At 50.7% G+C, this 24,255-nt stretch overlaps 1 protein-coding gene and 1 long non-coding RNA gene across 5 annotated transcripts in view; one reads left to right on the plus strand and one right to left on the minus strand.

Annotated features, from left to right (window-relative positions):
• Coro2b (coronin 2B) overlaps window positions 1–24,255 on the plus strand; it is a 112,830-nt gene that overhangs the window by 71,446 nt on the left and 17,129 nt on the right. For both annotated transcript variants that reach the window (XM_028867114.2, XM_037207425.1), the window contains exon 3: window positions 14,974–15,090. In XM_028867114.2, coding sequence (XP_028722947.1) covers window positions 14,974–15,090 — 117 coding nt within the window. The remainder of the gene's footprint in view (window positions 1–14,973; window positions 15,091–24,255) is intronic.
• On the minus strand, window positions 16,197–22,671 carry LOC119088313. Of its 3 annotated transcripts, none has more exons than XR_005091939.1 (4): window positions 22,510–22,671; window positions 20,702–20,815; window positions 18,888–18,971; window positions 16,197–17,844 (listed from the first exon to the last, which is right to left on the minus strand). It is a non-coding gene; the product is annotated as an uncharacterized LOC119088313 (long non-coding RNA). The 3 variants fall into 3 exon arrangements; XR_005091938.1 differs by having other exon boundaries at window positions 16,197–17,891; XR_005091937.1 differs by having other exon boundaries at window positions 16,197–17,916.

Raw genomic sequence — 24,255 nt, forward strand, 5'->3', positions numbered from 1 at the left:
TCTTGACACCCATGTCAGGCAAATCACAACCACCGTATCTCCAACTCCTGGGCATCTGACATCCTCTTCTGGCCTCCACAGGCACACACAGACACATAAATGAAAATGCATCTTAAAAAGCAAACAAAAAGCACTAGGTATTGGCACACATACTCTTAAAGCAAACATGCTTCTGTGAGCTCCGAGCCAGCCAGGGTTTCGTAGTGTCGTGGTTTGAATGAGGTGACCCAAATAAGTCTTGAACATTTAAATTATTTGGTCTCCAGTTGGGGGCTGTTTAGGGAGGATTAGGAGACGACGTGTCTTTGCTAGAGGAAGTATGTCACCGAGGGCGGGCCTTGAGGTTTTGAAGGACTCTTGGCTTTTGCCATTCTGAGTTCTGACTCCTGCTTCAGAAGATGCGGGCGCTCAGCCATTCCTGCCGCATGCCTTGGTCACGGTGTTTTATCACAGCAATAGAAACGTAACCAATATGCATACATAGTAAGATCTTGTCTCAGCAACAACAAAGCAACCAACAAAAAGAAGTTCCATTGTCCCAAATAACGCCGAAGGTGAAGACCTCTGACCTCCACACGTGCGCTGTGGCACGTACTCGCTGTCACTCAAGCTGGCTCCTCCCATTGCGATCGCCTTAGCAACGGGGAAGTCTGGAGCCACGAGGCGGAGCACTAAAGGAATGAATCTCAGTGGTAGGGTTACTGGTCTCAGCCGACTGGAGTCCTTTTCACAAAGCAGCAAGGTTAGGAAAGGCGGTGATCTCGTCCCTCCCATTCATTCCAGTCTGCCCGAGGGCTGAAGTGCAGCGTGGCTCTCAGCTCCCTGAGCCGTGCGGTAATTGGGAAATAGAGCAGAAGGTAATGTGGAGAAAACAGCCGTCCTCGCGGAATGCTGCTAATCGAGCAGGGCCCGGGGAGTTTCTATCCCCCCTCCCCCTGCAGTGTGCTCTGAATCCCCCTTCCAGTCAGTGTTTCTAGATTCTGTCGCCAATCTCGGACCTCTGTGACTTGAACAAGCCTGTGCCCCTTCACCCTTCCTTGGGGAGGCCCCCAGATCTCCTTCACGTCCTCAAGCTCCTCCCCAACAGCGCAGGGTATCCTGGGATCTGGAAGGACTGGGGACTAGGAGGAAGTGAAGTCACGGGTTCCAGTTTTAGCTCCATCATTTACTTATGGTGTGACCTTGTGCAGGTCCCCTCATCCCTTGGAGCCTCAAGTCGCCTATCCCTAAAGTTAGGGAGATGACACCTCCCCCAAGAGGATGGTGAAACCTCAATAAGGTGTGTATAAACTTGTTTGTAAACCGTCCATGCAAGATGGCTTAGTGGAATAATGCAGAAGTCTAGTCCCCAAACATCTTCACCTTGAATTCTGCCTCTCTCCTGTGACCTTGGGCCAGTCATCTAAACAGATAAGAGGCTAGAGAAACAGCTTGGCACTTCACGGTGTGAAGAGGATGGAGTGTGATTTCCAGCACCCACATCCGGTGGCTCCCAACGGCCTGTGACTCCAGCTCCAGGGAATCTGATGTCCTCCTCTTCTGGCCTCTGTGGGCACCTGCACTATAGTACTTGTCTGTCTGTCTGTCTGTCTGTCTGTCTCTCTCTCTCTCTCTCTCTCTCTCTCTCTCTCTCTCTCTCTCTCTCACACACACACACACACACACACACACACACACAAAAAAAAAGTTAAATAAATAAAATAGAGATAGTAACAGATTAGGGCACTTTTACAGTGCTCAGAAAGTCCTAACGCATATTAGGTGCTGTGAATACACCAGCTGGTGTGACTTACCCTGGAAGAGAGAACTTTCTCCACTACCCTCCACGAGCACCTAACTATGTACACGGCACTATGTACAGAGCGCTGGGGGACCCTGCAGTGACAAAAATAGGGAAAGAAAGACAGAAAGGGAAAAAAAGCCCAGCCTTCTTGGGGAAACAGATAATAAAATAAGGCACCCAGAGCCTCAGAGAAGGGACGTAAGACTAGGAGGAGAAATAAATCAGGGGCAGGCACCGGAGCACGGGTGAAGGGCACCTGACTGGCTCAGTCTGAATTAAATATCCGGATCCAGTCAGCTGTGTGTGTGTGAGAGGGTGGAGGCCAGAGACCAAGACGTGTGATTGGCTCGGCTTGAACTAGCTGCTGCTCATTCCGATCCAGTTGCTTAGTGTGTATGTATGTGAGCATGCTGAGGACGGTAGTGTGTATGTATGTGAGCATGCTGAGGGCGGTAGTGTGTATGTTGTATGTGAGCATGCTGAGGGCGGTAGTGTGTATGTTGTATGTGAGCATGCTGAGGGCGGTAGTGTGTATAGTGTTGTATGTATGTGAGCATGCTGAGGGCGCTGGTAGTGTGTATGTTGTATGTGAGCATGCTGAGGGCGGTAGTGTGTATGTTGTATGTGAGCATGCTGAGGGCGGCCCAGACCACAAGCTGAGCGCAGCTGCTCGGCTCTCCATCTAGCACAGGGAAGAAAGCCAGAGTGAACCAGTCCTCCGGTTTCCTCTCCATCCCCTTCCTCTTCCTCTGCTCCCTTTCCACCTGCAGGCCTGGGACACTGACTAAAGGCAATTCCGAGGTAGGAGGGTACAGGTTAGCTCCAGTAGCAGGGATAGCCACCATCCATGTGCCCTGCAGTGCCAGCTGCCTCCACCTGCCCACTGCTAGTGGGCCATGTATACCCCACCCATCGGAGGCAGGACTGGGATATAACACCCCAGTGCCTGTGGCTGCCTCTGAGTGGGCCAATACATAGCAACCCTGGAGATGTCCTCTCACTCCCAGGAGCCCCTCAAGGTGCCCTGCACCCCATGAGCCTGAACAGAGACCTCAGAAGTTGCTCAGCACACAGCTTTCTACAGATAATGCATAGGCAGCTCAGGCCTCAGCAGGAGCAAAGGCCCTGGGGCTGTCAGGAAAGATGCTGAGGCCAGATCCCAGGGCTCCAGGGATTTGCCCGGAGAGACAAAGCGTGTTCGGGGAAAGGAGACACAGCTCAGTTGGTATGGTACCTGCTTCTCGGCACAAAGCCCCGGGATCAACAACCAGCACCACGTAAACTGGGTGTGGTGGTGCACACCTGTAATAGAAGCCCCAAGGTGGCCACAGGGGCGTGGGGCATGGGTCAAGGCAGCTGAAGAATGAAAATATCCTCTAAACAAGGAAGTGGGGGATTCCTGACTCCCCAGATATCATAAAGGTGGCTGTGGAGTCCACCAAAGATGCCAGGTAGAGTGCATGGTGAAAGTCACAGTTACAGAAAGACCCACACGGGGGTCCGTGCCGACTAGTTTAGAAGCCAGCTGGAGCTCTGAAGAGACAGCTCAGTGAGTGCTTGCTGCCAAGTTGGAAGACCTGAGTTCAATCCCTGGAACCAGCTTGGTAGAAGGAAAAGACTGACTCCTGAAAGTTGTCTTCTGACGTCTACATGTGCACCCTCTGCTCACTCAATAAAAATGTACATGCATATATATGTTATATGTGAGGTCTATATCTTAGCTGGAGTTCTCTTGAGGGCCGGGTGGCCCTGAAAGGAAGGAAGAGCTGATGTTCAGCCTTGGTGGGGATTAATTCAACAAGGCTTCCGTGGGGCTTAGGGATGGCTCAGAAGCTAACAGCAATCAGAGCTCTTTGAACCCCATGCCGCCAGGCTGACACCGAAACTCCATCTCATTCACCCACTTAGGTCTCCTGCCCACAACTCTCTGAATATTAGGCTTGGACAGGACTCCATGAATGAGTCGGAATGTCCTCCAGGGAGGCGGAAGGACCACAGTCTGATTACCCTTTCTTTAAACCTTCACTGAGACCAAAAAAGGCAAAAACTCAGGCAGGGACACACAGCCATGGAGCCATGGGGAGGGGGGGGCAATGAAAGGTCCCTGTCACCTGCTGCTGTTGTCCAAACTGTGACAGTGGCTTGATCTTGCTCCTGTCAGGTGGGCTAGCCTACGACTACACTAGATGAGCTGAACAGACCGCATGTGACGGGAAGATCTTCTAGTTACCGGCTCCTCTCCTCTCCTTTTCCTGGCTCTGATGAGTTATAGAAGAAGAGGTCTACAGACAGGGACTAACACAGAGGCCTGGCAGGCCCTCTGAGAGATGCTTCTGTACCACAGATGCCAGGCCTCACTGAAGACTGACCTGGAGGGTGGCTCTCTGGTTCTCCTGCCCAGTGTCATCCATGCTGCAGGTCTAGGCCTCTCCTCCCACTGCACAGCCTCCTCTAGAGCAGGTACAGTGTCCAGGAAAAAGCCAGAATGACTAAGGCCTGTGCCTTATTTCAGGTTTCTATTGATGTGATTAAAAACACTATGACCGCTGGGCACACCTTTAATCCCAGCACTCGGGAGGCAGAGCCAGGCAGATCTCTGTGAGCTCGAGGCCAGCCTGGGCTACAGAGTGAGATCCAGGACAGGCACCAAAACTACATGGAGAAACTCTGTCTCGAAAAACCAGAAAAACCCACCATGACCAAGAGCAACTTGGAAAGGATTTATTTCGTCTTACGATCCTCAGGTTACACTCCCATCACTGAGGGAAGTCAGGGCAGGAACTGAAGCTGAGGCCATGGAGGGGTGCTGCTTACTGGCTTGCTTCTCTTAGCTTGCTCAGCCTGCTTTCTTATCCACCCCAGGACCACCTGCCCAAGGGTGGCACCACCCACAGTGCTGGGCCCTCCCACATCAATCACTAATCAAGAAAATGTCCACAGGCTAGTCTGGTGGAGGCATTTTCTCAGTTGAAGTTCCCTCTTCCCAGATGACATCTGTTCAGGGCAAGAATCAAGAAGCCCCTGAAGTCCCTGAGCTCACACCATGGTGGTCTGGGCCACATCTCCAGCATTCCATGTTAGGCACAGCTCTGGCTGGTGATGACAGCCCAGGGCTGGGGCCCCAATTTCTCTTTCTCTTGCCTGAACCAGAAAGTTCCTTTCTCCTCACTGCAATCCACGTGGGTTAGAATGCTGGCAACTTGCCTCTTTCCACTGTCTTCCATGCTGTCACGCGTCATGCTGTCACGTGTCAGGCCTTGGGTGCCAGAAGAGCTCAGAGCACGAGGCTCTTCATAGACAGCTTATTCCCGAGAGCGAGTCCTGGGCAGGGTCTGGTAGCAGTGCCACCCGCTCTGTGGTGTTGCGTGACCTTGAACAAGGTGGTTGGTTGTTGGTTCCGAGCCTCGGGTTTCTCTCATCTGTCACACTGAGAGGTGTGACCACATGCCTCAGCCACCTACAGGTCCTGCTGGAAAGCAGGGGACAGAGGTTAGCTGGAGATCAGCTCAGCCCTGCCAGGTGCGCAGGAAGGGAAAACGATCTGGAGACGGTCCTCCAGGTAGGCTGGCTGTTACAGAGCTCAGCGGCTACCTGTCCGCCCTCTCCTGTAGAAGAACAACTTGGAAACGGCTGGCTGAAGGGATGGGGGGGCGCGGGGGAGCCTCAATGGCACGGGGTGTGAAGGTGTTGGTGTCATGCAAGCCTTGCTCATGGGGTCAATGCCCCCTGCCCTCTCCGAGAATACTGGTCACTTTATGACGGGCTTCGGAATGCTCCAGCAGGGCACTCCACCTGCAGAGGATCATCCATGGCTCCCACTCCCTGAAGAGCCCAGATTGCTTCCCAGGGTGGAAGTTCCTCAGCAGTCTGAACCAAGCCTTCCTCTCTGGTCGGTCCTTCTCCATGTTGTCAGCTCTTCTAAGCAGGTCCAGACATCTGCAGGTGTAGGGCCTCCCGAAGCTTAGGTGTCCCCCTGCCTCCTCCTTTGGATCTTGCTTGTCCTCCGTCTCCCTGCCCCCCGCCCCGTCTCCCTGCCCCCCCCCCCCCCCCCCCCCCTGCCCCCCCCCTGCCCCGTCTCCCTGCCCCCCCCCCCGCCCCCCCCCCGTCTCCCTGCCCCCGCCCTCCGTCTCCCTGCCCCCCACCCCCGTCTCCCTGCCCCCCCACCCCCCACCCCCTGTCTCCCTGCCCTCCATCTCCCTGCCCCCTGCCCTATACACAACTCCTCCTCTCAACAAGACACAAACCCCTGTACTGCAGTACTCTGGCTCTTTGCCTTCCTCATCTGATAGGCAGAGAAGAGCCAGGGGAAAGCACTTAGACTCCCTGCCAGATTGTCCCCCAAAGCCTGCTTTCCTCTTCTTCACAGGTCTGCCAGGCTCAGCAGTGTGGTGGAGAGTTCCTATGTCTTTGGGTGTTAGCACAGGCCTTCATGAAAAGGGCCAGTAACCAGTACACAGCAAAGACAAGCCTGTGCTCTGAGGCTTGCCCCAGCAGGAATCCCGGGGCCCCAGAGAGCTAGCCTCCTCCCAACACACACTCACATACACACTCCGCTACTCAGGGCCTTCCAGTCTCAGGGGAACCTCTTGTCCATTTTGAGGACTCCGGACAGATACTTCCCAGAACCAAGGACAGAGATGGCCCCAGTACCTCCATTCTGGAGCCATTCTTGGGCATGTTCTCAGGAGCTAATGCTGGGAGAACTGGAGAGGGGCTGTAACTGGCACCGTGGATGAAGGACCCCCGTGTGAGGGAACATGAGATGCCTTCCCAGCTCCATAGTGTTTATGGCTCTTAACCTGCACAAACTCATGCCAGCTGTCACCGTCAGGGGTCTAGGGACCAGTTTCCTCACCTATCAACCACCTTCTCTAGATGATACTGTGAAGATGAGGTGTGTGGAGGGTATATGAACCCAGATTGGGCCAAAGATTCCATAGAGCGCAGAGCCTGAGGCACAGGGCACCTGACCTTTCCTGCAGGCTTTGGGGAGATGGATGGCAGCCCCAGGTGATGATGAGCTTGTTAACACTAGCTTCCCTCCAGAGGAGAGCAAGGAATGCAAACAAACAGTCCACTGCCTTGGGACTAAGAGACAGCACACAGAAGAGGGAGGAGACAGGGAAAAGACAGTGTCTACAGATGTCACTCAAAATGAGACTCTGGACTCACAGGGGACAACCCTTATGTGGCCCATCACCAACGTGGGTTTGGTCTTCCCATGTGTGGTATTGAATTCCGGGTAGGCTGATGTCCCATCATGCTTTCGGGTTGCATGCCACCACCTCCTATCTCATCCCCACCCCACCCCACCCCCATGGATAAGGCTGCCTGCAGCATCAGCCCTGTCTGTCTGTAGGAGAGTCTCGGGTGCATTCCTGTGGGGTGAATCCAGGCCCCAAGAGAACACAGGTGTCTCACAGCAGTGGTTTCCAAACATGGCCACCCATGGATAACGGAAATCTCTCAGACACACCGAAGTCCAGCCTCCTTCTTAGTCACAGTGATAGCTAAGCTCTGTAACCAGGTATGGGAGTTTTTAGAAACTTCCCAGGTGATTCTAAAGTGTAGTGAGGGTTCAGAAGCACAAGAAAGAGGGGGACACCAGGTGAGGAGGGAACAGCCATGGAAGTGCTACTGACGTTCCATACCTTTCGCTGGTGCCTCATCTCCAACCGTAACGGCAGGGATGCCTGTGAGTAAGAGAGCCAGGTGCAAGCTGCAGCTCCTGCCTCCAACTGCCTCACCTGGCAAATCCTTCTAGAGCTCAGTTTCTCCTCCATAAACCAGGCTGGTGAGGTGGCTCAGCAGTTAAAAGCACCTTCTGTGCAAGCCTGATAACCTGAGTTCAATCCCTGGGACCCACGTAACGGTGGAAGGAGAGAACCGACTCCGAGTCGTCCTCTGCCTGCCACACATACACATTCTATAATAATAATAATAATAATAATAATAATAATAATAATAATATTTATTATTATAATTCTGGCGAAATGGCTCAGCAGGTAAAGGCACCTCTCACCAAGCCTAATGACCTAAGTTCCATCTCCAGGACCCACATGGTGGAAGGAGAGAACTGACTCCCCCCACAAGTTGTCCTGTGACCTCTACATGTGAGCCATGAGACATAAGTACCCTCCACACACAGAAAGGAAGGAAGGAGGGAGGAAGGGAGGGAGGGAGGAAGGAAGGAAGGAAGGAAGGAAGGAAGGAAGGAAGGAAGGAAGGAAGGACCTGATCCGCTGGAACCAGAGCTGCAGACTATCATGAGCTACCATGTGGTGCTGAGTCTCAAATGTGGGTCTCCTGCAAGAGCCACTGAGTCACCTCTTCAGCCCCAACTGTTTAATTTTTTATAACAACATTCATGGAGCTAGGGGTGAACCTTAGCTTGCTTGGTATATATCAGATCCTAGTTCAACCCCCAACACTACAAAAAAAATGTTTTAAATTTGAAAAAAAAATTCTATCTTTAACATTTAAATTAAAATGTTGAATACTGGGGTATAGCTCATCTCAACAGGATAGTACTTATCTAGCATACCTACATCCTTGGCTCTATCACCAAAATTAAAAACAATCTTTTTACTTTTCAGATTTTAATTTCAAGATAGGGGCTAGAAAGATGGCTCAGTGGCTAAAAGAGATTACTTCCCTTCCAAAGGGTCCACCCAGTTTAGTTCCCAGAACCCAGCTAGGTGGCTCACAATCTATTACTCCTGCTCCAGAGACTCCAAAACCCTCTTCTGGCCTTTACAAGTAAGCACACACATGTGGCAGACACACAGATAGTCAGAGGCACATAAATAAAAATAATTTTTGTTTATTTTGTTGTTTTGAGACAGGGTTTCTCCATGTAGCCTTGGCTGTCCTGGAACTCACTCTGTATACTAGGCTGGCATTGAACTCACAGAGATCCGCCTGCCTCTGTCTCTCAAGTGCTGAGATTAAAGGTGTGTACCACTACCACCCGACTTAAAAATAAATCTTTTAAAAAGGTTTTAAAATTAAATGTTTATTATTGTCTTAGTTGGGTCTATTATTGCTGTTCTGAGGCACCATAACCAAAAACAATTTGGGGGGGAAAGTGTTTATTTCACTCACAGTTCCATATAACAGTTCATCAACAAAAGCAGTGAGGGAGGGAACCTGGAGGCAGGAGCTGATGCATGCAGAGGCCACAGAGGGGTGCTGCTTACTGGCTTGCTTCCTATGGTGTTGCTGGTTGGTTTTTTATTCTTTTGAGGGGCCTGCCACCCAGTTCCCAAATAATTCACACACGGAGGCTTATTCTTAATTATGAGTGCCCAGCCTTAACTTGACTTATTTCTTGCCAACTCTCCTTAAATTATCCCATCTACCTTTTGCCTCTGGGCTTTTTCCATTCTCTTACTTCTGTAAATCTTACTCTTACTCTGTGGCTTGTTGTGCAGCTGGATGGCTGGCCCCTGGGTCCACCTCCTTCCTTTCTCATTCCTTCTTTTTTTCTTCTTCCAGATTTCTCCTTCTATTTCTTCTCTCTGCCTGCCAGCCCCATCTATCCTTTCTCCTGCCTTGCCATTGGCCATTCAATTCTTTATTAGACCATCAGGTGCTTTAGACAGGCACAGTAACACAGCTTCACAGAATTAAACAAATGCCACATAAACAAAAGTAACACACCTTAAAATAACATTCTACAACACTATGGCTTGCTCAGACTGCTTTCTTATAGAACCCAGGACCACCAGACTGGGGTGGCATCACCCACATCAATCACTGATTAAGAAAATGCCCTACAGGCTTGTCTACAGCCCCATCTAATGGAGGTATTTTCTCAGTTGAGGCTTCCTCCTCTCTGATGACTGGCTTGTGTCAAGTTGGAAAAAATAAATAAAAAAACTAGCCAGTAGCTTTATAAAAGAATCAGAAGTCGTTACTAATACTCAGCTAGTTAAGAATACTCACGTCGAACGTTATAGTGTGTTTTCTTACAGATTGTGCAGTTTCTAGTAATGATCATTTCGTGTATAGAACACAATTCTGTTTCAGTAAATGTTAGATCTTTAGCACTCCTCATGCCGATAAATGTTCCTCAGTTTAACAGCGCCATTGCTGTTAAACTGGCATGCTGTGACTCTTCTATGCAGGGCTTCTGCAGGGGAAAAATAATGGTGTCTTGGTGTGCTTCCCTGGAGTAAGTTCTCCAAGTGGAACTGTTACCCAGGGGCTGTGAACCTGTTACAAGTGTGGTGAGTGGTAGAGCTCTGTGATGCTAGGGCAGAGTGTCTCATGCCTGGAATCCCAGAACTTGGGATGTGGAGGCAGGAAGATAAGTTCACGTCAGCTACAAACTGAGTCAGAGGCTGACCTGATGGGCTACGTGAGATGCTGTCTTGAAAATAAAACAGAACCAGTGAGATGGTCGGTTCAGTGGGTAAAGGCTCTTGCCATCAAGCCTGGCGATCTGAGTTTGACCCCAGGACCCACAGGATGGAAGGAGAGAACTGACTCATGAAAATTTTCCCATGACCTCCACATAGACACCAGGGCATGCTTACTCACATACCTGTACATGTGTGCATATGTGTGCCCTTCTTCACACACTAAATAAATAAAGTACTTTTTTAAAAAAATTAATGCAATAAAAGTATTAAAATGATCTTGCCCAGTGGGCCTCCAGGAAAGCCACGCCCCAAGCTTGGAATATCGACAGGTGGAATGGATTCCCATGCAACCTAATCCTGGTCTGCATTCTCCCCTCCCCATGAGCCCTCCCATCCATCCTACACTAAGTCCCTGTCTGGCTCTGTGGAAGCTAAAGCCCTCAGAGGCTCAGGGACCAGATGGCATCTTACACTCCAGCCCCCAAGGAACCTACTATAGGGACAGTTCTGGGCACCGATCATCTATCATAGCTGTCCAACCTTTTGACACTACAATATAACATTGTATCTACAAATAGGTTGGGATGTGCTCATGGCTCTTCTGGGATACTTGCAGCCCACAGGCCACAGGCAATACAAGCCTGCAAGTCATTCTGATGTGTCACACTGGAAAACCCTGGGCACACTCACAAGCAATCCAAACTTGTTTTCTTGGCTGTAAAATCGAACTGCCCTGAGGTTTAAATCTGATCGTATTTGGTAAGATATATTAATAATGGTAGTCTGTGTTAGAGTCAGCAGCAATATCGGTGGGGAGCTCATATTAAGTATGAGAAGGTGGCACTGGATGGCAGCCAGAGCGGCTTTGAAGACTGGCAGGTGAAAGGATCTACTCTCTCCTTTGATCGTGTGTGTGTGTGTGTGTGTGTGTGTGTAGAGGCCAGAGGTTGGTATGGAGTGTCTTCCTCAGCCATTCTACACCTTGAGTTTTTGAGAGGAGCTCTCTCACTGAACCTGGAGCCAACTCAGGTAGACCAGCTGTCCATCAAACCCGAGGGATCTGCCTGTCTGTACTTCCAAGGTTATAGATGAACACCATTGTGCCTGGCTTTTTACAGGGTGCCACAGATCCAAGCTCGGGTCCTCAGGTCTGAAAACGCTGTACCTGCTAAGCCATCTCTCCAGCCCCAGATTTGATTATACTAATACATATTAGTAGTATCTGTCTACACTGGTGTCAGCGTGAGTACTAGTGGAGCTAGCCTGGAGTATTGGAAGAAGTCAGCAGCTTGCAGCCAGGCTTGGAGACAGATAGACGAGGGTCTACTTTATTCACAGCCCCTATGGGGAATGGATTAGCTACTTTATTTATTTGTTTGTTTGTATATTCATTCACTTATTTATGAGGCACTCTGTCTGTGCAGCCCAGTCTAGCCTCAAATTCAGATCCTCCTGTCGCTGATTTACACACACACACACACACACACACACACACACACACACACACACGATTTTAGAAGGTCTGACTTGTTATTTCATTGTTATGTCAATGTAGCAAATGTGCAGACGTCCTGAAGTACTAGGAGTGTTGTGTTGTATCAGTGTGTGCTGTCTTACGAGAGCCTACAGCTAAGTTTCTAGGAATTTTTTAAAGCCGATTGTTAAGTATGGCCTTTATTAAAAATTAAATTACATTAACTTACAATTAAATAAATTATAATAAAAGCCGAGGCACAGAGTATTAAAAATTCATCACAGCTTAACTGTTTCATTGTGTTCACGAGGCTCTTTGCATCTATTACATCTGCCCAACTGTGTCCTACTAAGAGTCTTTTCGGGGCCGGGGATGTAGCTCAGTTGGTCGGGTGTTTGCCTAACCCTGGCACAAAGCCCTAGGCTCCGTCTCCAGCCTGGTATAAGCCCGAGAGCGGTGGTGGTGCATGCCTGCAATCCTAGCACTCAGGAGCTGGAAGCATGAGGAACTGAAGTTCAAAGTTAACAATGGGTATCGAGTTCAAAGCCAGTCCGGGCTACATGAGATTTTGTCTTTAAGACAAACAAGTCTCAAAAAACAGAAAAATGTCTCAGCAGGTAAAGATGCTTATATACAGCACAAGCCTGATGACCTGAGGTCTAGTCCCAGAATTCATGTCCTCTGACCTCCACATGCCTGCTGTGGGATGTACACCCAAACTCTCTCTCTGCTCTCTCTCTCTCTCTCTCTCTCTGTCTCTCTCTCTCTCTCTCTCTCTCTCTCTCTCTCTCTCTCTCTCAGAGCATGGCTCCCATCTGTCTCACTCTGCACAGGGTCCAGGAATGTGGCAGACCTCTTCCTCCAGTGCCAGTGTGTTCCCGTGGGCTCCTAGATCAGTATTCCTGATGGCTGGCTATGGATGGCCTTGGTGCCTCTCCGAGTGGCCTGGGCTGGGCTGGGTGCCAGAAGCTTGATGCAGACAGCTTTGCTCAGCAGATACTCAAGTGCAGCGTTGAGATGAGCCGGAACCACGGCTTTGGGAGAGAGTGAGGGCACTGGCAGGATCCCGCTGCCAAGCTGAGGGGCACTGGGGGGAGGGGCACTGGGGGGAGGGGCACTGGCTAAGAGCGAGAAGATTCAAAGGGCTTGCCCTGAGGAATCACACTGTTTGGAAATCCCAGCCTGGACTTTTGCTGTTTGATTTGGGGACGCTTCCTTTCCTCACGTCTAATGCACAGGTTTGTTGAGAGAGTTAATAATAACACCTCAGTAGATCCTGGGTCATATATGGCTCAGTCTCAGCTTACATCTTGTTATAAAAAATTATAGTCTAAGGCTGGAGGTATGTGTAGATTGGTTGGTAGCGTTTGCCTGGGTTGCACAAAGCACTGGATCCCACTCCCACTTAGTACCAAATACACTGGATACAGTGGTGCATGCCTGTAATCCCAGCCCCTGGAAGGCTGTTAGAAGGAGCGCCAGGATCCCAGGCCAGCCGGGGCTACAGAGTGAGTTCTAGCAAGTTAAGAGTGAGAACCTGCTTCAATAAAACCAAACAAACAAACAAAAAATGTTGTTGGAGAGATGGCTCAGTGGTTAAGAACATTGGTTGCTCTTCCAAGGACTTAGGTTTGAACCCCAGAACCGATATGGTGGTTCACAACTGTCTCTAAAGCTAGTTCCAAGGGATCTGACATACTCTTCTGGCCTCTGAGGACTCATGTGCGGTACACAGACATACATATAACACAAAACTAAGCTAAAACAAATGTAGCAGGAATCTTAAAAGTTCTTATTAATAAAAACCAAACCTGGAGCCAGGTATTAGGGTGAATGCTGGAAGATCAGAGAAGCAGAACAAGCCACAGCCACCTCACCTCGCCAATTCCTCAGCTGATCCTGCTTCCTCAGACTGGATGCCTCTCAGCTGAACTGTGCTGCTCCAAAGCCTGAAAGCTTAACCAGGCTAAAAGCTTCTAGTTTCTGGTCCTCATGCCTTATATACCTTTCTGCTTTCCTGCCATCACTTCCTGGGATTAAAGGCATGTGTCACCATGCCTGGCTGTTTCCAGTGTGGCCTTGAACTCATAGAGATCCAGAGGGATTTCTGCCTCTGAAATGTTAGGATTAAAGGTGTGAGTGCCACCATTTTCTAGCCTCTGTATCTAGTGGCTGTTCTGTTCTCTGACCCCAGATAAGTTTATTAGGGTGCACAATATTTTGGGGAACACAATACCACCACAAACAAAAGATGACATTAATGGGGCAATTAAGATGATTCAACTTAGTACAAAGTGTCTCCTGTGCAAGCCTGAGAACCTGAGTTTAACCCCCAGAATCCACATAAAAGATGGGGGCACAGTAGCACATGCTTACAACCCCAGTGACTGGGGGAAAGATCTCACGGGACCCCTGGAGCTGGTTGGCCTGCCAATCCAGTTCATTGGTGAGTCCCAGGTCACGGTGAGAGACCTTGTCTCTAAAAATAAGGTGATGGCTTCTGAGGAACACCAGAGGTTGACCCCTGACCTCCAGCCTACACACACACACACACACACACACACACAACACACACACACACACTCCAAAAAATAGCATAATTCTCACAAGAGAAGACTCCCAAGGTGTCCCCCAGACACCTGGGATTCTGAGGAAAGAGCCACTGCAAGTGACAAGGTTCAAGCGTTGATGATGTTGACTCACTGAGGGCTGTAACTGACCTTGAAGTGTCCCCTCCCGAGTGAAGGGGCTGGGTGGAGCCTGTGTGAGGGTTTAAGGAATTTGGGCTCAGGAATGGAGGAGGCAGGGTTTCTTACCCCCCTTTTTGGGTAATAGCCTTGACACCTTTATCAGAGCCTAGGAATGTTCAAGGTCCTGGCTGTGGCTCCAGCCTGCTGAGAAAAACCAGCAGCTGGCTGGGCCACAAAAGTCCAAACAGCCTATGAGTTTCCATCAGAACACAGAAAGTAAGTAAAGGGCCTGAAGAGCCCACCCCAGTGAAGGAGGCCACCCCAGGGAAGGAGGCCACCCAGTGAAGGAGGACCCCAGTGAAGGAGGCACCAGTGAAGGAGGCCACCAGGAAAGCACCCAGTGAAGGAGGCCACCCCAGGGAAGGAGCCCACCCCAGTGAAGGAGCCCACCCCAGTGAAGGAGCCCACCCCAGTGAAGGAGCCCACCCCAGTGAAGAGAAAGGAAAGCCCACCAAAACCAGTGAAGGAGGACCCACCCCAGTGAAGGAGTCCACCCCAGTGAAGGAGCCCACCTCAGCAGAGGAGCCCAGGCAAAGATCTTTCCTTTCTGAGCCACTCTGAGTGGGGTCACCAAACTAATGCGTCGTCTCTCCCTTGCAGACAGGCAGAATCGAGCCAAACTACCCCAAGGTGTGCGGTCATCAAGGCAATGTGCTGGACATCAAATGGAACCCCTTCATTGACAACATTATCGCCTCGTGCTCCGAGGACACTTCGGTGAGCTGAGCAGTGGTGGTCCCCAGGAATGACCCTGAGCCCGCACCTCCTGCTTCCCCCAGAGAGCCTCTGTCCACACACTACCCTCTTTCTCCTCTCAGCCCTGTGCCCGATCCCTCCCTCCTCCAGCCAGTCCCAAGATAGAGAGGACTGGGTCAGGGAGGGACTGAGGAGAGGATCTTTGCTGGGCACACCCGTGCTTCAGTGGCTGAGTGTGGAAGTGTAGGTGAGAATTAGAATCAAAAAATTCGGTGTGATTCAGCCTCTGCCTGTGCTCTGTGATGCAGGGCAGGGGGGAGAGGAAGGTGCAGAGGAGAAGGAAGGAAGGGGTGAGGCAAGGGGAGGAGGGCTCCTGAGCTTTGCTGGTCACCTGGGCGGAGAGCAGGTGACTGTGTAGATGCGAAGGAGGAGGTAAAGTGCTGGCTGGCAAGCATGAGGATCTGCGTTCAGTCCCCAGAGATGGAGGTAGAAAGGGGGCTGAAAAATCCAGGGACATTGGCTTCAACACAGCCTTCTCCCCACTCCCCACTCAGGTCTGCATGTGTCAGAGGGGCAGTGGAACAGAGGCGGATTCACAGTGTTAGCCAAGCTGGTACGGGGGTCCCTTTGTTCCCAAGTGAAGGTGGCTCTGCTTTTCAGCCAGGCCACCGGGGCTACCTGTGTTCACCGCATAGTCTGAGGACAGGCCACGAGCCCAAGGTGCTAGAACTGGAAACAACTTCAGAGCTGTGTCCCTAACTTCCCAGGCTGGACTATGAACTCCAGAGGGAAGTTTGGCTCTGCACCGCTGGCATCTAACACAGGACCTCATATCTAAAACAAAAACAAAAACAAAAAAAACCTACTGCAGATTGAATGAACAGTTAGATGCATCAATGGAAGGACTTGGGCATGGATGCATGCATGGCTGGAAGAATGCACACATGGATGGATGGGTGGACGTCTGGGTACATGGACTGACAGAGAAATGGTTTAATGGATGGATATATGATAGATAGATAGATAGATAGATAGATAGATAGATAGATAGATAGATAGATAATGAATGAATGAGTGAATGGATATGATGGGAAAGGAGATATTGACTGTAGCATCTCCATGAATTCATCAAGTTGATGATGAGATCAGACAGAGAAGTGAAGGGAGCTGGAAAAGTGGAGAGGACTTGACTGGGATTCCTGAGGGCGGCGATCGTGAAGGAAGTGCCCGTGGGGACAGTGAAGGAAGGCAGGAAAGGAAGCCTGTTGGTTTTGTTACTGTCGTTAGCTGCTTCGGGGTCCACGTGACAGGGGGACAGCTAGCAGGGGCCAGGTCACAGGAAGAGTAGAGCTGCAGACATGTGGGCAGGAGGTGGTGGAGCCAGGACATGTGACAGGGAAAATCACAGGCTGCTCCCTGGCCTGGGAAGAAGGCAGGTGGAGCAGGTGAGTCCAGGGAACACTGTGGTCAGATCAAGAAAGGCTCGGGGGCTCAGGAGGAAGGAGGGCAGGCAAGATGGCTACCCATCCAGGGAGCCTGGAAGGATGGGGCTTGCATCTGGCTCTGTCCCTGCCTGCTGAAGTGTGACTGACGTGACTCCCAGCCAGCAGGAAGCACTCTGAGAAGTGGGGCTCTTTGCATGCACTCTGGTGGTGGTATTGGGGGGCACATGACATGCCACCCTGGAAGACAGGCCCCGCTGAGGGAAGATGTAGCACACAAAGGGCAGTGTAAGACCCAGCTAGGAAGGAGAAACAGTCAGGTCATCTGGGTCTGGAGAGGGGCAGATCAGGCCCCAGCCCTTGGGACTACCGCCTCCCTCGGGTCACAGATTCCTTCACCTACATCAAGGTGAGATGGACCTGCCTGGTGCTAGCTGGGCCTTCTTTTCCACCCCTGCTTCATCCTCCTGGATGCAGCCAAAGCACAAGACATCCACGGTGTGTAGTCACATAAGCTCAGGGCTCAGCCCTGCTACAGGAGCCGGACGATTGGTACCCACTGACAAACTGGGCCTGATGAGCTCCTGAGGTCCCAAGAGAACTCGACTACAGGATCTGGTGGCCTTGGAATGAGACCTCAGGGCCACAGCTGAGCAGGGTGCCCAGGGTATATGGCTTCACCTCTCTGGGCCCTGGCTCTGTTCATTTCAGAGGCCATTAGTAACAGGGCCCTTTTCCCCATCAGTGGAGGCGTATGAGGAAGCCCATACCTAGCTCTGCGCCTGGCACCTCACAGATACTTGCTGTCTCAGGCTGGCTCAGCAAACAGCCCCCACAAGGAGGCAGGGCCCACCAGCTGGAGAGAAGACACATGCAGATGAGTCAGGGCTACACTGAAGTTCCACAAATAGTGTGGGCACAGACAAGAGGGAGAGACTAATGATGACCCAGATGCAGGAAAGCAGACTTGGGAGGGCTGGACCTGGAAGACTCGGGGTTATTTTGTTAGGGCCAGAGCTTGGGCCACCCATGCGCAATAGGCCAATTCAACAGACAAAGTAATAGTGAAGCAAAGAGAAAGGCAATTCATTTGGAAAATTATTTATCCAGTAGGCGCTCCTGGTGGGGTACAGCCCTATTTATCACTGGCCCACCAATGATGGACTCTAGTCTCTTCTTCAAGGTGGCCAAACGAGCTTCCGAAACTGTACCGAAACCTCTTTCCTGGAGACAAGCTTTGCCTCTGGCTGGCATCAGGATTCAGCCTCTTGTTTCTCCCTGCGTGAGATTCCTGCGGGAATTGTAATTTCCTGGGGGCCATGGTCTCGACAGTCTAGTAACAAAAAGGAGGCCACGCGTTTCCTTAGTGCATCTTCACTCCTGCCGGTATGAATTACACTTTGACCTGAAGAGAAAGGGTTAAAGCAGCCCCAGGAAGAGCCCTGGCCCAGGCCCAAGCCTGGAGGAGGTGCACAGGGTGCCTAAGAAAGGGAGGGTCCTCCAGCATGGTGGAGTGGGTGATGTCACCAGGGGGGTGAGCAAGAGAGAAGGCTGTAAAGGGAGGTAGGGATAGATAAGGCTGGGTGAGAAGTGATACCTGAGCTTCCCAAGCCAACTGAGCATCCTCTGGGATCCAGGGGGTGGGGGTGGGGAGCCTCAAGGGGTCACAGCCACATGAAGCTCCAGCCAACTGGATGGAGGTTTGCACACAGCATGGATGAGCAGGGAGAAGGATGGACAGGCAGACAGACAGAAAGACACACACACACACACACACACACACACACACACACTGGGGGTGGAGCTCTGAGGTGGAAGGCTGGGGCGAAAAAGCAAGCTCGAGAATAGGAACAGCCCCCCTGCCCCACCCCCACCCCCACCCCCACCCCCAGGGCTGCTGATCTAGACAGGTGATTAAGTCTGAGATCAGGGAGGAGCTAAGCTTTAGGCAGCTGCCAGGCCAGCTGCTCCTGAAACCAGGCTCTGAGTCCCACCTTAGCCCTCGGGTTTCTGCCCACACCTGTCCAGGGCTTAGGACCTTGGAGTCCACAGACCCTAGGTGAAGCTCCCCTCCCCTGGAGAACTGAACCCGAAACCAAGGTTACATGGGGAACCTAATCAGCTCCCCACACTCCTGCTACCTTGCCAAGGCTCTCTTTCTACAGGGGAGGAAACTGAGGCTCACAACCGTAACAGGCTAGCAGGCTGGAGCCATTGAACACTCCATCTTGGTGTCCTCTTTGTGTGGCCCATGCAAGAGAGTCATCTCCATCTGGGCCTGGAAACCAGAATGTAAGGAGTCTCTGACAGGCCTTCCTGCTCTAAGTTCTCTGGACTTCCTCCGCCAACCCATTCCAGCCTGAAGGGTCAACTTACTGTGCATCATACATGCGGAGGTGGGTCTGGGAGGTCCACAGGTATGCCAGACACAGTGGCCCCTAGCAGGACTGGGAACAGCATCTGGAAGGATCTCAGAAAGAAGCCTTTGCTGCAGGCCTGGCCCTTTCCCTGGAAGTATGTGCCCACCCCTCACTAACCCCATTGTTCTCTGGTCCCAAAACATCCAGAGGATGCTACTGGGAGACAGGGAGAGTCCAGCAGCTCCTCCCCATCCCTCACCCTGGGGAAATCTTTAGCACAGGCAGGATTGCTGTGTCCCTTGGGATCAATTCCCCTCCCCCAAGGCATGAGAGTCTTTTGTAGTCTATCCCTTACATCCCTGCAGGATTCAGGAAGCTTCTCCCCCAGAGGCCTCATCCTGGGGGAGGGAAGGGACCATAACTCTGCCTGGCATCTGGCAGAGAATCCAGCTCTTTTCGCCAGCCTGCTGGGTGATGTCACCTATTGTTGGAGGGCTGTGCTTTTTATAGCTTCTGCTGCAGCTAGGGAGGGCAGCTGGCTGGCTGGCAGGCAGAGAAGGGCAGTACAGCTTTCTTTCCAAGGCTCAAGCTCCCCGACCTTCATGGGGTACCCCCACCCCACCCCCGTACTCAGAGGGAGATGATAGAGCATGAGACAGAGAGAGAAGAGTTAGTTCAAGGAGAGGGGAGAAGATTCCCAAGAGAAAAGAGGGTCACTGAGCATCGAGAGGGAGGTCCCTCTCCCTGGTGGGCCAAGCTCGGTGTCTTTCTTTTACCTTCTGTTCAAACCCTACCACTGCATCGCATCTGTTCTCTACAACCCAAAGCTAATATCCCTCCTGAGGAGCTCAGTGGTAGAGTACTTGCCTAGCAGACTTAAGGGCCTGCATTCAGTCTCCACTACAAGGAAGGAAGGAAGGAAGGAAGGAAGGAAGGAAGGAAGGAAGGAAGGAAGGAAGGAAGGAAGGAAGGAAGGAAGAAGTGTGTCCTGGGTTCCCGTTCTGTGCCAGGCAGCATTCTCCCTGCTGGGGAGGCAGGCAGAGTGGCCTGCATCATAGAGCTGGGCATCAGTGGGTGGTCTCTGCACCCTAAGAGAGGTAAGTACATAGTGGCATTCCCATTAGAATGGACAGTGCAGCTGACATGCCCACAGGAAGCTGCTATGTATGGCCTGGTGGCTCTGTAACCACCGTAATGCCACAGTACTGTACATGTCGACACCGATGTTGACAGAGCTGCTGGGCTACCTTTCCTGTGAAGAACAGCAAGTGCAAAGTCCAGTGTGGTCTTGAATCCCAGCACTCGGGAGGCAGAGGCAGGCAGGTCTCCGTGAGTCTGAGGCCAGCCTGGTCTACAAAGTAAGTTCCAGGATAGCCAGGACTGTTATACAGAGAAACCCTGTCTTGAAAAACAAGAAAGATGGATACATGGATGGATGGATGGGTGGATGGATATGGATGGATGGATGGATGGATGATGGATGGATGGGTGGGTGGATACGTAGGTAGATAGATAGATAGATAGATAGATATAGATAGATAGATAGATAGATAGACAGATAGAGGGCTGGCCTTTTGGGAGCCAGGAGATGTCTCCCTGGGCAGTAACCCTTACTGTGCAAGCATGAGAACCTGTGTGCAAATCCCTAGAATCCACTAAAAACCCTGCACACATGTACACAACACACACAAAACAAAATCAACTTTAAAAACAAGAGCACAGGACATAACGACAGTCAGCCCTGAGACTTGAAAGTGATGATAAAGCACCTTGTTCCCAGTGTGTGTGCCTGCGCATCATTTTAATTGTTGTTTTAGAGTGTACTCCTACCTTTAAAAGGCCAAGTTAACTGTGGAACAGCCTCAGGCAGGCCTTCAGGAGAGAGCCAGAGGAGGTGCTGTTGTCACAGGAGGCCATGGCTGCGTGTGTCGCTTTCCTGAAGACCTAGACATTGCAGGGACAGAAGATGCAGAGGCCAAAGACAGCGATACCGATGATCCTGACCCTGTAGGTGTGGGCTGGTGTGGGCATCGCACCTTGGTTTTGATAATAAAATAAAAAGGCAGGCGCTGCAGATCATACCTACAATCTCAGCATTGAGAAGTAGAAGGATAACAGAGTTCAAGGTCATCCCCAGGTACATGATGAGTTCAAGGGCAGCCTGGGCCATATGAGACCCTGTCTCAAAACACCAACTCAAAATGAAAGAAAGAAGAGAAGGGCTGAAGAGATGGCCCATGGCTAAGAGCGCCTGCTGCTCTTGCACCCTGCACCCATGACAGGTGACTCATGATCTCCTGTAACTCCAGCTCCAGGGGATCCAATGCTGTCTTCTGGCCTCTACAAGCATCGGCATGCACAAACACATATGCACACATATAGTCACACACAAACACATTTGTTTGTTTGTTTTTTAAATATTTGCTTATTTTATGTGTATGAGTGCTTTGTTTTCACCCATACCAGACGAGGGCATCAGATCCCCTTACAAATGGTTGCATGTGGTTGCTGGGAATTGAACTCAGGACCTCTGGAAGACCAGTCAGTGCTCTTAACCTCTGAGCCACTCCTACAGCTCCCAAAAATATGTATCCCAGTCTGGCCTCGAACTCGAGATCCTCCTGCCTCTGCCTCCTTCAGCAAATCCTACCAGCCTGCACCACCAGAACCGACTATTTAGTTTTAAAAAGAAAAAAGAGTCACACCTAAGTTTGATCTATAGAAAAGTTGTCTATAGGGGGCTGGAGAGATGACTCAGCAGTTAGGAGCACTGGCCGCTCTTCCAGAGGGCCTGGGTTCAACTCCCAGCACCCACATGACAGCTCACACCTGTCTGTAACTCCAGTTCCAGGGCTTCTGACACCCTCTCACAGACACATATGCAGGCAAAACATCAATGCACATAAAATAAAAATAAATTATAGAAAAGTTGTCTATGATCCTTAATTTTCCATGAACATTACTTAACTAAGTATTGTAAATCCATAGTCATTGGCTTAGTTAGGTTTTTCTTGCTGTGATGAAACACCATTACTGAAAGAAATTTGGGGAGGAAAGGATTTATTCATTTTATACTTCCACATCACAGTCCATCATCCAAGACAGGACAGAAACTCAGGGCAGGAACCAGGAGCTGATTCAGATGCCATGGAGAAGTGCTCCTTACTGGCTTGCTCTCCATGGCTTGCTCAGCCTGCTTTCTTATAGCACCCAGGACCACCAGCCAGGGGTGGCTCCACCCACAGCAGGCTGTGCCCTCTACCATCCATCATCAATCCAGACAATGCACTGTGGGCCGGTCTGGTGGGTGCATTTTCTCAACAGCAGTTCCCTCTTCTAAAACGAGGCTAGCTTGTGTCAAGCTGACATAAAATTAGCCAATGGTCGTCTTCCTGGGAAGGTACATATCCAGTTCTGTAGATGAGAAACATGGTACAGGCAGAGCTGCCCTTCAGCTGAGGGAAAGTGTTCAGAAAATCTAAGAAACTTGGCCACAGACTACACAGTGGCTGAGGTCAGAGCCTGGATTTGCAGGGAGCCCGTGAGAGCACACGGCCCAGCTTTGTTGGCTAGCTGCCCTGTCCCCACACTGGCTTGGAGGCTTTATCTACTGTCCCTAATGCTGACCTTGCACTCACCTTAACGCACACATCTGTTGTCTTGCAGAAGACTCTGAGCTCCTGGAAGCCAGGACACCCCGTCCCCTTAGCTAATGGATTAAATGTGACTGAATGTGACCAGACCCTGGCTCTGGGCTGGAAGGGGACTGTCAGGGGCACAGCTGGCTCTCTGGAGAAGCACTTCTCTCCACCCCTTCCTTCCCCAAATCCTGTTTGGCAGACTCTTGGGCTTCCTGTTTTATTGAAGTAAAATCCCAGCACACCCTCTGGGCAGAACCACAGTGTTCCTCCCACATCCCAGATACACTTTGTTTCCAGCAAATTCCATGCATTCTAAGGGACCAGAGTTCCCTTCTGGGTGTTTTAAGCCCACAGTGAACAGCAGCTCCTCTTCAGCTTTTTAAAGTATCTGGTGCCAACTTTTTGCTGTGGGTCAAGCTGAGTGGTTCCTTCCCACAGGTGTTCACACAGCAATGTCAGCGAAGTCTGGGAGATCAGCTAACTGGGCTTAATATGTAGATGAGAAAGCTGGGCCCAGGAGGGGAACTGCCAGATATCAAAAAAGGATACCTCTCATTTCGGTATTCATTCTCCCTGGTCCCCCTTGAGATCCTACATTTAACAATTGCTGGTGTCCACCTGTAGCTCTCTCTCTCTCTCTCTCTCTCTCTTACTCTCTCGCTCTCTCGCTCAGACTTAGATCCTTCCCAGGGGCTGGAGCTGGGGTCCCACCTCCCTTATGTTACCCCTTTAACACATCAATTCACATAACTCTGAACCCACAAGCCTCTGCAAGGCACATGGGTCTCTTTATTTTCTAGACTAAGAGCCAGAGCCTCTGAGGGGTTAATGGCTCACCCAGTGTCACTCAGCTAGTGAGTGGGGTTGGACCCCCGGGCAGAGGCCATACCTCAACTTTCGGCCTCAGCATGCATGAACACACACAAAAGTACGTGTATATATGTATGCATTCACATTATACACACACACACACACACACACACACACACACACACACACACACACGTATATATATGCCTATACATGTAGTGTATATATAGTATTGTTGTGCCTGTGTTACGAGACACCCGAGCAAGACCACCACAGAGCCGATATTTGATGTAAAACACACAGGGGTTTATTGATAACAAGCAAGCCCAGGCTTGGTTCGTGTACAACACTCGGACACAGTGGGTGGAGGAGGACGGCCCTGATCTCTCAGAATGAGGGATTTTTAAAAGGAAAAACCAAAAAAGCAGGGTGGCACAAGCCTTTGCATCATATGATTGGGTAAGGGTGTGTAACCTTTGAATTTACTGGTTGGGGGTTACAGTTATCATTTTTGGGCAGGCCTGGACAAGTCCCAGGCTCTGTCCTTGAACGGCCATGGAGGCTGGCTGGCCTAGCATGCTCATGTTGACCCATGAACTGAGAGAAGACTGAGTAGCCTGTTATGAGGGTCTGCTTGGTCCTTTCAGTATATCTGTGCATAGCGGTATGCAAAGACACTTACTATTTAAAATCACATGAAAACAATAACAATAACAACAAAATAAGCTAAGGAACATGCATAATAGTAGCCTTTGGAGACAAAAGAAGAAAGTGTGTGTGTGTGTGTGTGTGTGTGTGTGTGTGTGTGTGTGTGTGTGTTTTACACATGTCTAATCCAAGCATTAGTCATCTCAATTCAAGAGTCACCTTCCTGTAATACATTTTGGGGACAAAAGGAATGCGTGTCTTCCTAGTCATCACCCTGACTTCTCT

The sequence above is a fragment of the Peromyscus leucopus genome, chromosome 7, assembly GCF_004664715.2.
Source record: "Peromyscus leucopus breed LL Stock chromosome 7, UCI_PerLeu_2.1, whole genome shotgun sequence".
NCBI classification, from domain to species: Eukaryota; Metazoa; Chordata; class Mammalia; order Rodentia; family Cricetidae; genus Peromyscus; species Peromyscus leucopus.